The sequence below is a fragment of the Canis lupus genome, chromosome X (assembly GCF_048164855.1).
Source record: "Canis lupus baileyi chromosome X, mCanLup2.hap1, whole genome shotgun sequence".
NCBI lineage: Eukaryota > Metazoa > Chordata > Mammalia > Carnivora > Canidae > Canis > Canis lupus.
The window spans coordinates 33248399-33260767 of NC_132876.1; the positions used below are offsets into that span (position 1 = coordinate 33248399).

General features: G+C 42.8%; 1 protein-coding gene across 6 annotated transcripts in view; it reads right to left on the bottom strand.

Annotated features, from left to right (window-relative positions):
* Positions 1-12369, bottom strand: part of DOCK11 (dedicator of cytokinesis 11) — a 191351-nt gene that overhangs the window by 90583 nt on the left and 88399 nt on the right. For all 6 annotated transcript variants that reach the window (XR_012026524.1, XR_012026525.1, XM_072817119.1 and 3 more), the window contains exons 19-22: positions 8995-9087; positions 6506-6629; positions 2426-2547; positions 1531-1617 (exon numbers count right to left, since the gene is read on the bottom strand). Coding sequence is in view for 4 of the 6 variants with exons in the window: in XM_072817119.1 (XP_072673220.1) it covers positions 1531-1617; positions 2426-2547; positions 6506-6629; positions 8995-9087 (426 nt within the window). In the remaining 2 variants the exon portion in view is untranslated. The remainder of the gene's footprint in view (positions 1-1530; positions 1618-2425; positions 2548-6505; positions 6630-8994; positions 9088-12369) is intronic.

Sequence of the window (12369 nt, forward strand, 5' to 3'; positions counted from 1 at the left end):
CTTCGCCTTCTCCATTGGTGATTTTTCAAACGTGCTTGAGCCTTCCAACAGACATCTGATTCTAACTGCATGGATGATAAGGTGAAGAGTAAACTGTATTAGTCATCCATGATCCATTGACTTCAAATTTCTGGGTTTAACTCCAGTCTAACCATGAGAAAAACACCAGGCAAATTCCAACAGAGGGGCATCCTACAAAATATTCCTACCCATGAAAATGGACAAGGTCATCAAAAACAAAGATTGTATGGGACGCCTGGGTGGCTCAGCGGTTGAGCACCCGTCTTCGGCTCAGGGCATGATCCCAGGGTCTGGGATTGAGTCCCACATCAGGCTCCCTGCATGGAGCCCACTTCTCCCTCTGCCTATGTCTCTGCTTCTCTCTCTCTCTCTCTCTCTCTCTCTAAATAAAATCTTAAAAAAAAAAAAAACGACTGTCCAAGAACTCAGCAAAGAGGAGCCTACGAAGATGTGACGACTAAATGTAATATGCTAACCTAGAGAGAACTGTGGAACATAAAAAGCTCATTAATAGGTAAAAACAAAGGAAATCTGAGTAAATACAAGCCTTAGTCATTAGGTATCACTACTGGTTCATTAATTGTAACAAGTGTGCCATACTAATGAATGCAAGAGGTTACTAACAGGGAAATCAGGTGGGGCACCTGGATGGCTCAGTTGGTTAAGCATCTGCTGTCAGCTCAGGTCATGATCCCAGAGTCCTGGGATTGAGCCCAACATCGGGTTCCCTGCTTAGCAGGGAGCCTGCTTTTCCCTCTCCCTTTGCCCCGCCCCCTGCTTGTGCTCTTTCTCAAATAAATACAGAAAATCTTTTTAAAAAAAACAGGGAAATTAGACACAGGGTATATGGGAATTCTCTGTACTGTCCTATTTTTCTGTAAATCTCAGAAACTAAAATTTATTTTTTCAAAGAGGTGATAAGGGCCTCTACAATCCTTTCAGTTTTGTGAGGCTTGAATCTATTAATGGGAATAAATGGATTTGGGGATTTGAAAGGGATTGTAAAATTTGAGCTATTACTATTAAGAACGATGCTATTACTAATGAGAAAGTCTTTAAGGCCACAACTTCTCTAAGGCTGCAGGAATCAAATATAGTCTATTCTAAACAACAAGTAGATTCAGGGGTGCCCAGCTGGCTCAGTCAGAAGAGCATGCGACTTTGACCTCAGGGCTGTGAGTTCGAGCCCCATGCTGGGTATGGAGATTACTCAAAAAATAAGCTTTATGGAACGCCTGAGTCGCTCAGTGGTAAGCGTCTGCTTTCGGCTCAGGGCATGATCCTGGGGTCCTGGGATGGAGTTCTGTATTGGGCTCCCCACAGGGAGCCTGCTTCTCCCTCTGCCTATGTCTCAGCCTCTCTCTGTATGTCTCTCATGAATAAATTAATAAAATTTTTTTAAAAAAGAATTATTTTTTTAATAAAAAAGAATTTTTTATTTTTAAAAAATAAACTTTAAAAAAATAATTCAAATATCAAAATTGACAAAATTCACGTGATACAACTTACTTGAGTATAAATCGTAGACTCTAAGTGGCTTTTAATCTTCAACAAAGGCTTTGCACCATCTACCCACTTAATATCCACATTAGATTGCTGTGAATGGAAAATACAGACAGGAGTTTCTGTAATATAGCTATGGATAGATGAGTAGCACATGACACCTTTAAACATGTCAACTTTTTCCCCAAAAAAACAAATATGTTAGTTTCACCCATAGGGAATTATTGGAAATAATAACCTGCCTTGAGAATAAATGGATCCTAAATCATTTTGAATTTCTTATCCTTTGCAGGCTGATACTTTTATGTTACAATAAAAATGAATTACTAAATAAATGCATTTTTAAAGGAATCTGAAGCCCCAGAATCTGAGCCCCAGCTCTTAAAATTGTTATTAGGATCAACAGACACAAAACACCTGGGTGGCTCAGTGATCGAACACCTGCCTTTGGCTCAGGCCATGACCCTGGGGTTCTGGGATCAAATCCTGCATCAGGCTCCCCGCAGGGAGCCTGCTTCTCCCTCTACCTATGTCTCTGCCTCTCTCTATCTCTCATGAATAAATCAATAAAATCTTTTTTAAAAAAAAGAATCAACAGACATGAGCGGTGCCTGGCTGGCTCGGTCAGAAGAGCATGTGACTCTCGGTCTTGGGGTTGTGAATTTGAGCTCCATGTTGGGTGGAGGGATTCCTTAGAAGTCAACTGTTTAAAAAAAAAAAAAAAAGAATCCACAGACCCGAGGTAACTTGGTCAAACTGCTCTGGCTTATTTTCCATACTACTTTTTCTTGGGGGCCAGTCCTCACACCAGACTTTGTGGGGCTACCCACTAGAAGGCCGAATTCTGTACTTTTTAAGCATTTCATCATGATCACTTCAGCAAAGGCAGTTATTTTCTTACCCTTCTGGATTCTGCATCATTCAGATTCAAGTAGCCCGGGGGAAGATTGGCTGACACTGGCAACTGTTGCTCAAAGGTAATGATCCTACCGTCCTTCAGCAAAGGAACCCAGGCAAAGCCAACTGCCAAGACAATAATCACTCATGAGAAATGAAATCAGAAATGCCATTAGCCACGCAAATCTCAGAGTGCTGGGGGGCAGGGCAGGGTCGTGATATTTCTGGGGATCTGTACATGGGAGTGCACATGTGGGGCATCTGAATCCTGGGGAAGGAACACTGCCTTGGAATGGCTTCCTAATCCCAGCCTAGCCATGAATGAGTTCTTCCCTCCACTCCCTGGACCAGAAATTGGGACCAGAAACAGGTAGTGTCTCCATCAAATGGTTATCGGGAAACCGAAGAGAGATAATAGAGGAAAATACTTCAAAATTTTAGAAGTTCATCAGTATCATTATCTTTACCCTTCGGGGGATAATTTGTGGTGGACATTTTTTTTTTTTTTAAGATTCAGGGCTCTCTCATTTATCCTTAGTGAGAATATGGGAGTCTCATGTCTGGGATAATCTCAACCAGCAACTGGCAGGCTCTGAATTGTCTTTTGGCAACCCAAAGACAAGGAACTATGGAAAATTAAGGTCACGAGTAAAGGTTACAGCCCATATTCATACAAGGCGGTGCTCAACAGGGCAGTTTTCCTGATTACAGAAGGAAGAGGTGGGGGAGCAGAATGCAGACAGGGCATAGTGTTTAAACTTGAATCCACTGAGAGATTTCCTCCCGGTCTCTGTATTTCTTAACAGTTCTACCCAAAAGAGCCTCTTGGGTTTCTATTAAAAAACTCATCATGTTCTAGCTAAAAAAGCCAGAGCCATCTGTGTTCCTCAGGTTGAGCAGTATCATTATTTCCATTATGGAGCTTACTCAGGGCTTCAAGTGTTTAGAACTCAGCTGTAAAAAAGCTTGCTCTGGACCAAGTTTTGGCATATGAGAGAGGGTGTTGGCTGGAGAGCACTTTTTAGAGCCGCTGCCTTCAGATTCTTTAAAATTCTTTGCGTGAGTGTGCGTATGTTTATACTGTGAACACAGAAGTCAACACAAATCTGGTTAGAATGTTTTCATTCACGTGTTTAATTTGGCAAATGCTTTAATTCCTTAAAGACAAATATGTTGCTTTCTCTAAGTCAGCTAAATGGCTTTCTCAGACTCTGAAACACGCCTGAAGGGCATCTTTACTAGTACAACTTCAGAAATGCTTTACCCAGAGCTCTTCTTGTATAAAGAGCAGAGGAAAAGTAACATGAGCACAGGAACCATTCTAAAGGACTCTGTCAAAGTACTTAACTGAAAATTAGACAAACGACCAAAGGTTTCCAGCCCAGAAAACAGGAAAGTCTATTTCTTGTTCTTGGGTGATATTTTTCCCAGTCGACATTGTTATTGAGCTATAATTCAGATACCATACGCTTCATCTATTTAAAGCGCACAATTTGATGGTTTTTAGCATATTCACAAAGCTGGGCATCATCCACTGCTACTATCTAATTCCAAAACTCTTCCACCACGCCAAAAAACAAACACCACACCCCTTAGAAGTCACTCCCTAGGGGCGCCTCGGTGGCTCAATCTGTTGAGCATCTGCCTTCTGCTTGGGTCATGATCCCAGGGTCCTGGGATCGAGCCTCATATCAGGCTCCCTGATCAATGGGGAATCTGCTTCTCCCTCTCCCTCTGCTTGCTGCTCCCCTTGCTTGTGCTGTCTCTGTCTCTGTCTCTCTGTGTGTGTCTCTCTGTCAAATTAAAAAAATCTTATAAAAGAAAAGTAGTAGTCACTCCCTATTTCCCCCAGTCCCTGGCAACTGCTAATCTACTTTCTGTCTCTATGGATTTGCTTAGGCAACATTTTTGTGCTGTGAGTAAATCAGAGCATGGCCAAGGGTATCTCTCAGTCAAAACTCATATAGAGCACTTGGAAGACAGAAAGGTATGATGGCAAGCAAACACCGTCTGGCTCAGAAACGTGAAGCCACTTAAGGATGGACAGTTAGAAGTGATGAGTGGCCCACGGAATAACCCTCTTAAGCTCCACCGAGCCCTTTACCTAGTTTGGTCTAGGATTTATTCTTTTTTTCAAGATTGTATTTATTTATTCACGAGAGATACAGAGAGAGGCAGAGATATAGGCAGAGGGAGAAGCAGGCTCCATGCAGGGAGCTCGATGTGGGACTTGATCCCGGGACTCCAGAATCACACCCTGAGCCAAAGGCAGAGACGCTCAACCACTGAGCCACCCAGGCGTCCCTGGTCTAAGATTTAAATAAGGAAATAGTAATTTGTCTTTTAGGACATGCACGGTCTTGGGTTCCTATCATCCTGCCAGATTTCTTCTCCACCCTCGAGGTCCCTACCCTGAACGAACTGCAAATTCTTTGGAGTTAGAGAACAGGGCATAGAGAACACACTATCCATAAGGGCAACTTCCTAGTTATTTCAGTCTGGCTGCCTGGCGAGCATCACTCACACTCAACATCAGTCCAAAACCTATGGTCCTCACCTGTGATTCTGCTACTTGCAAATTCCTTCTTCCCAGTTTCAAAGCCTCAGTGCTAACTTTGAAGTCTCTCTCTCTAGTTTCCAACCATTTGCCAGACCCAATTATACTCTTCTTCTATAATCTCTTTTTCTCCGTCCCCCTGCTCCTGCTGCCGTGTAGCCTCCTTTCCTCCTGGACTTCTGAGGGAGCCCCTAACTGATTTTTCTTCCTTCCTTCTTGCTCCAGCTCCCTCTGTCATCACCTCACTGTCTGACAGACTTCCTGCAGAACAGCTCTTATCGGCCTTTACAACCCTTCAATATTTCCATATTGGTCACAGAATACAATCAAATCCATGGTCTGGTGTTCAAGGCTTTCCGTGATCTGGTGTCTCCTTTTCAATCTGACGTCCCGTGGCTTCCCCTCCCAGCACCCTGTGCTCTGGTCGGATTGAACCACACATGTTCCCTGTCGATACCCCTCAGTACTCTGCCTCTGCACAAATTCTTCCATTATCCTGGAATTTACCTTCCTGCCATCATGGCATTCTCCAACTCTACCCTGCCCCTTTAAGGCCTCACCCAAATACCATCTCCTCCAGGAAGCCTTCCCAGATTCCCAGCCACTGGTCCCTCCAACCAGCCAAAGTAATAACTCACTCTTCCTTGAGATTACACAGCACCACTTTCTTGGTAACTACTACTTTCTGTCTTATATTAGAGTTGTCTATACAGATCTCATTTCTGCTGCTAGACCATATGCTCACTTAAGGTGAGATCTGTTTGAGTCTCCACTGCATTCTCCTTAGTACCTACTAAAACAGCTTGCACGTAATAAACATGCAGACGTATTTAGTGAATGAATGAATAAATGAATGAATTTAAGACTGATTGGGGCTAGCTTGGATCTGAATCCCAGCGCATGCTGACATTTACCTAGTGGCAGTGGTACACACCATGTTTACAGGGCCTCTGTGTTCCTCTAAGGATGCTTTCCACTGGTATATATAAAGCTTTGCCGAAAAAATAAAAATAAAATAAAAAAAAATAAAGCTTTGCCAAATGGGACCAAGACTGGCACTTCACTACTAGAGTTTATTCGAATTCATTAAATCTGCTCTGTTCTCACTAGAACCAAGTGGTCCCCAATCTCCCTCAGGCTCAAATGTATCCCTGGTTCTGGGCTTACTTCCCACTCCCTTAGTGAGCCCAACTGGAAAGTTCTGGTTGCTGGGCCATCCTACTTACAAGAAATACTATATACCACAGGATGTGTTTCTGTACGAGAAGTATTACTCTGTGATGTATGTATTACTTTGAGTTGCTTGCAGTAGTCCAAGCGCACTGGCAAGGACTTGGACAGGACATGTGATGGAAATGATGTTCAAATGAACGCATAATTCATCTTTTCCCGATGAACTTTTTGACTCAGAAATGTACTTTGGGGGAAGGGGAAGAAGTGGTTTGTAGCTGGGGCAAAAGAGGTTACATTCTAGACAATTCCATCTCAAATAGCTGTAGAAAGAGACTTTTAAGGGAGTACACGTACCTGGAGTTTCAACCGTGTCCTGCTTTTTGGTTGTTCCTTTTGTGTTAATTTCACAACTTACATGATAAAAAGTAAAAAGCAAATGATGTTTTTGATGCAGGTGAATGGGAAGCTCAATTTTAATCTGAAAGGACAGCAAAATTACACATAGCATTTTGTTTTGTTTTCATTGTCAAGCTGGACAGTCAGACCTTTAGTTCAGTTTCATCATACTTTTCCAATGACGTATTTTTCTAAACAACAAGCCAAGTCATCAAATCATAGATATCATTTAAATGTACTCTAAAGGCTTTTCCAGTCAGTTTCAATTTGACAACAGTCTCCTGGGTAGTGAGGGCTGATTCATTACTTGCACTGGAGAGCCCAGTGGGTTCTCCTGGATTCAACTTTGCAATGGGATTTTCTAAAACACTGGATCAAAACCACAGCCTCACAGCCCAGGGATCCTCTGTAACTCAATCCAAGTCAGTGGATGCAATCGATCTAAAATGCAGACTGAACCAGAAAGGTTTCTTTTACTCTAAATTGTTGCCTTCCTTTGCGTGGAAAAAAAAAAAAAAAAAAAAGCTCTGCAAATAAATGTGCAAAAAGTCACCGTGATATTATGGTATCCAGCAATTACAGTTTATCTTTTGAAGAAAAATGGAAGACTACTCTTAAATTAACAAATAAACATTGTCACCCTTGACACATGAACTTAATCTCAGAAATTAATACTTTAATACAATCTCAAGTGATTTTTAATCAGGACCCAACCAAATGTCTTTACTGTCTCCCGGAAGAACGCAAAAGACATATCACAGATTTAACCAATTTGATGCACATGCATATACCTGCAGAGAAACACAGGCAATCTCTTTCCATCTCTCGCTCTCACTGTCTTGGTCAATATAGATTGAATGACTGAAAAGCCTGTTTTCTTTCTGGCATCCTAAAAATCATGTGGATGACTTACTACCTGATCAAGTTTTCTGGAGTGACTAGTGTTGATGAGAGAGGGGGACATATTAAAACAGCTTGGAAAAAAAATTAAACAGCTTGGTGCTGGGACGCCTGGGTGGCTCAGCGGGCTAAGTGGCTGCCTTGGGCTCAGGTCCTGGGATGGAGCCCCATGTCAGGCTTCCTGCTTAGTGGGAAGTCTGCTTCCCCCTCACCCTCCCCTCCTGTTCTCTTTCTCTCTCAAATAAATAAATAAATAAATAAATAAACAAACAAACAAACAAACAAATAAAATTTTTTAAAAAACAGCTTGGTGTTGGACATGTGGCCTCATTATCATTCACACAAGGCATGGTTTAGGTATTAGAACTAATCTCTGTTGTAGGTATATTTCACCATGGAACACGCCTATTCACAGCAGCCAGACCATCTGGGTGTCTAATGCTCTGCTGCACATAAATATGGGCATGCTCTCTCCCCGGGTGGCAAAACTACTACGCTCCTCCTCATCCCCTACAACACTAAGAGCACTAGAGAAAGGGATGAGGCCTAAAGCTGCAGTACAAAGCCTCCATATGACAGCAGTAGACCTCGGGAAAATCATGACAGCAGTGGGGATGGTTTCAGACAGAGAAACCTGAGAAGCAGAAAGAGCAATGCTTCTGGTCTGGGATGCATATACAGGTTCGCGGAGACATGTCGGAACCAAAAGCAGTCTGCAGAGTTGGATAAGCCAGGGACATACCAATTGGAAGAGGCTGTGACGGAGACTAAGAGAGACACTGGCAAGTACATAGAGATAATAGAGATGGAGAAGGAAAGAGAGGCAGAGGCAGGGCCAGAGAGATAGACTTGGGCGGGGGAGGGGAGCATGGAGTTGGGAGACGGTGCCATTCCCCTTTGTCTACACTGCACTGAGGCGTCAGAGCAGCCAATGGGATTCTGGTGGCCTTCACGTGCTGCTGTGTCTCTCAAAGCATTTCACCTACAGAATGGCTGCACCCCCAACTCCATGTAAAACCACTAGAAGAAAGTTCTAGAAGGACCTTCAGAGAATCTCTTCTGAATTTCCTATTTGAAAGCTGAGGAAATGGGAGACTCAGGAAGAAAGATCCAGAAGGGCCTTCAGAAAATCTTTCCTGAATTTTTTATTTGAAAGCTGAGGAAATGGGAGACTCAGGAAGAAAGATCTAGAAGAGCCTTTAGAAACTCTGAGTTTCTTAATTGAAAGCTAAGGTAACAGACTCGGAAAAGGGGAAGTGACTTGCTCAAGGTCCCCAGAGCCAGCTGTTGTCAAAGCTAGGGCTAGAATCCTAGCTCTAGTCTCATGTTCATTCCCTACAATGTTACCTCTCGCCAGGGCCCCTTCAATTTGTGGGCAAATTCCACTGTCATCAAAGGGCATCAAGCCCTTTGTCATGGTGTGATGCTTCCTACTTTCATAGGACAAAACATTCAGGGATCACAAAGGTAGATAAAATGATGGAAATGAAGAGATAAAAGAAGAGCCATCACAGCGTTGTATAAACATTAGAAAAATGCATCCTTACCTCATCATAGAACTCTGGATTTTGGTTGTGATGTGAGACAACAGCATAAGCATTTGTGGTAAAAACAGACCCTGCGGGTTTTCCATAAATACACTGCAAAAGAAGGAAACAGAGTCACTCACCTCAGCGAAGGTCTTTAAACATAACACAGTGGAACCACATTCAGTTCGAGGCATCTGTGAGCTCAAGGCCACGGCCAAGCCACCGGGCTCTCACCGTGAGCTTGGACACTCCCAAACACTCACAGTCACTCCAGCTATCAGCCCAGACATTGTCAAACTTGGCTGCATGGATGCTTCCAGACTTCCGGCCATCAAAAGAACACACTTCCAAGTTAGTTGACAGCAAGAAGTCAAATACAGCTAATCACTTGGAAAGCGAACACTCTTAAACCAGATCTGGAAAGCTTGCTTCTCATGCTATTTGCCTTTCTTCATAGAGAAGCTCCCCTGCAGCCAGTTAGCAACATTTGCTGAGGAGCTCAAACATGCACACACCAGCAGACACCTTCCTAGCCTAAAGGAATTAGAAACTGAATGTCCACTAAGCTACAGACAAGCTTACTGTTCGCTCACTTTATGAGGTGCATTTTAAAAGTCATGGGCTTTCTGTTAGACCCATAAAATAAATGCGAGGCGGTCTATGGTTCCGTGAAAAGATCCCATTGCATTTCTGGTATGAGTTCTGGGCTTCCACGGGCCCAAAGAGCTCAAGGATAAATGTGGAGTCAGCATGCCAAGGTACTAATTGCCTCACCCTGTTACTTCAGAGCCAGCCTCTAGGCCAGTGGAGAAATGAAACTGAGAGTTCCATGTGGATGCACTGCCAATTCTCTTTAAATATGGGTTCTGAAGGCAATTTCCAGGACCTGCGGAGAGGTACCCTAAGAGACTTCAAGGGTACAAAAGGATAGTGCATAGAGGGAAAAAGTAAGAGTCATTCTCGTCCCCAGTGAGGGGGGCATCATTGAAAATACACTAAATTTGATCCAGCTAATTCTTAACCTAGGTTTCTCTGTGGAAAACAAAACAAAACACCTCTTTTCAAAGCTAGGGGTTATTAAACATTGAATGACTTAGTGGGCGGGGGGGGGGGGGGGGGAGGGGTGCTTCCAGGCTTTTTCCCCAGGAGGTCTGAGGCGAAGACTAGCAGTCCATCTGCCCAATTTAGGCTCAAACTGGAGAGGTGGGGAACCAGATAAACAATTCGTGATGGCTAGATGTTCTCGGAACTGCTCTTTCAGGCTTCTGATTAATGCACTAAAGGGTGAAAAGATAAAGGCACTGTGAAAGAAAAGGTATTTAAGGATTGCTCTATCAGATAATCCTGAGATTCTGCTTTGCCTACACCACGAACCCAAGTTTGGAGGCACCATTTGGCCAGTGCCAGCGTAGAAGTCCTATCTCAGATCAAAGCAGTCATGCTGTGCTTCTGTTAGCTCAAAGCCCAGTTCAGGTTTCAAGGAGACAGGAGTTTAGAGTCCCCTGATGATACCATTAGAAACTCTCAGGTATCTTATGCTTTTGGGTGCAATTGTAAATGGGATTGACTCCTTAATTTCTCTTTCTTCAGTCTCATTGTTAGTGTATAGAAATGCCACTGACTTCTGGGCATTGATTTTGTATCCTGCCACGCTACCGAATTGCTGTATGAGTTCTAGCAATCTTGGGGTGGAGACTTTTGGGTTTTCTATGTAGAGTATCATGTCATCGGCGAAGAGGGAGAGTTTGACTTCTTCTTTGCCAATTTGAATGCCTTTAATGTCTTTTTGTTGTCTGATTGCTGAGGCTAGGACTTCCAGTACTATGTTGAATAGCAGTGGTGAGAGTGGACATCCCTGTCTTGTTCCTGATCTTAGGGGAAAGGCTCCCAGTGCTTCCCCATTGAGAATGATATTTGCTGTGGGCTTTTCATAGATGGCTTTTAAGATGTCGAGGAATGTTCCCTCTATCCCTACACTCTGAAGAGTTTTGATCAGGAATGGATGCTGTATTTTGTCGAATGCTTTCTCTGCATCCAATGAGAGGATCATATGGTTCTTGGTTTTTCTCTTGCTGATATGATGAATCACATTGATTGTTTTACGGGTGTTGAACCAGCCTTGTGTCCCAGGGATAAATCCTACTTGGTCATGGTGAATAATTTTCTTAATGTACTGTTGGATCCTATTGGCCAGTATCTTGTTGAGAATTTTTGCATCCATGTTCATCAGGGATATTTGGCCAACATGCACATGAGAAAATGCTCTGCATCACTTGCCATCAGGGAAATACAAATCAAAACCACAATGAGATACCACCTCACACCAGTGAGAATGGGAAAAATTAACAAGGCAGGAAACAACAAATGTTGGAGAGGATGTGGAGAAAAGGGAACCCTCTTACACTGTTGGTGGGAATGTGAACTGGTGCAGCCACTCTGGAAAACTGTGTGGAGGTTCCTCAAACAGTTAAAAATATACCTGCCCTACGACCCAGCAATTGCACTGTTGGGGATTTACCCCAAAGATACAAATGCAATGAAACGCCGGGACACCTGCACCCCGATGTTTCTAACAGCAATGGCCACGATAGCCAAACTGTGGAAGGAGCCTCGGTGTCCAACGAAAGATGAATGGATAAAGAAGATGTGGTTTATGTATACAATGGAATATTACTCAGCTATTAGAAATGACAAATACCCACCATTTGCTTCAACGTGGATGGAACTGGAGGGTATTATGCTGAGTGAAGTAAGTCAGTCGGAGAAGGACAAACATTATATGTTCTCATTCATTTGGGGAATATAAATAATAGTGAAAGGGAAAATAAGGGAAGGGAGAAGAAATGTGTGGGAAATATCAGAAAGGGAGACAGAACATAAAGACTGCTAACTCTGGGAAACGAACTAGGGGTGGTAGAAGGGGAGGAGGGCGGGGGGTGGGAGTGAATGGGTGACGGGCACTGGGTGTTATTCTGTATGTTAGTAAATTGAACACCAATAAAAAAAATAAAAAAAAAAAAAAAAAAAAAAAAGAAACTCTCAGGTCATAGGAGAAAAAGCTCTTGTGATTGCACATCAGAATGGTGCAAAATCAAAGTAGAGCAAAAGCAAAAAAGTCTGGAATGTGAAGCTTACCCATTTTTAAAGCTACCTATGCCCCTACCTCATTTTGTTATTTTGTAATATTTAATCCTTTAATGTGCAAGAGTAGAAAATGCACTATTACCTTTGCCACTTGAGTACATTTTCTTTGTGGCACTTAAAGATATTAAACTTAGCCAAGAAACTACCAAGTGCCAAAATTTTTATCTTTTTTTAAAATATTTTATTTATTTATTTATTTGAGCGAGAGAGCGCGCACAAGTGGGAGGAGGGGCCGAGAGAGAGGAAGAA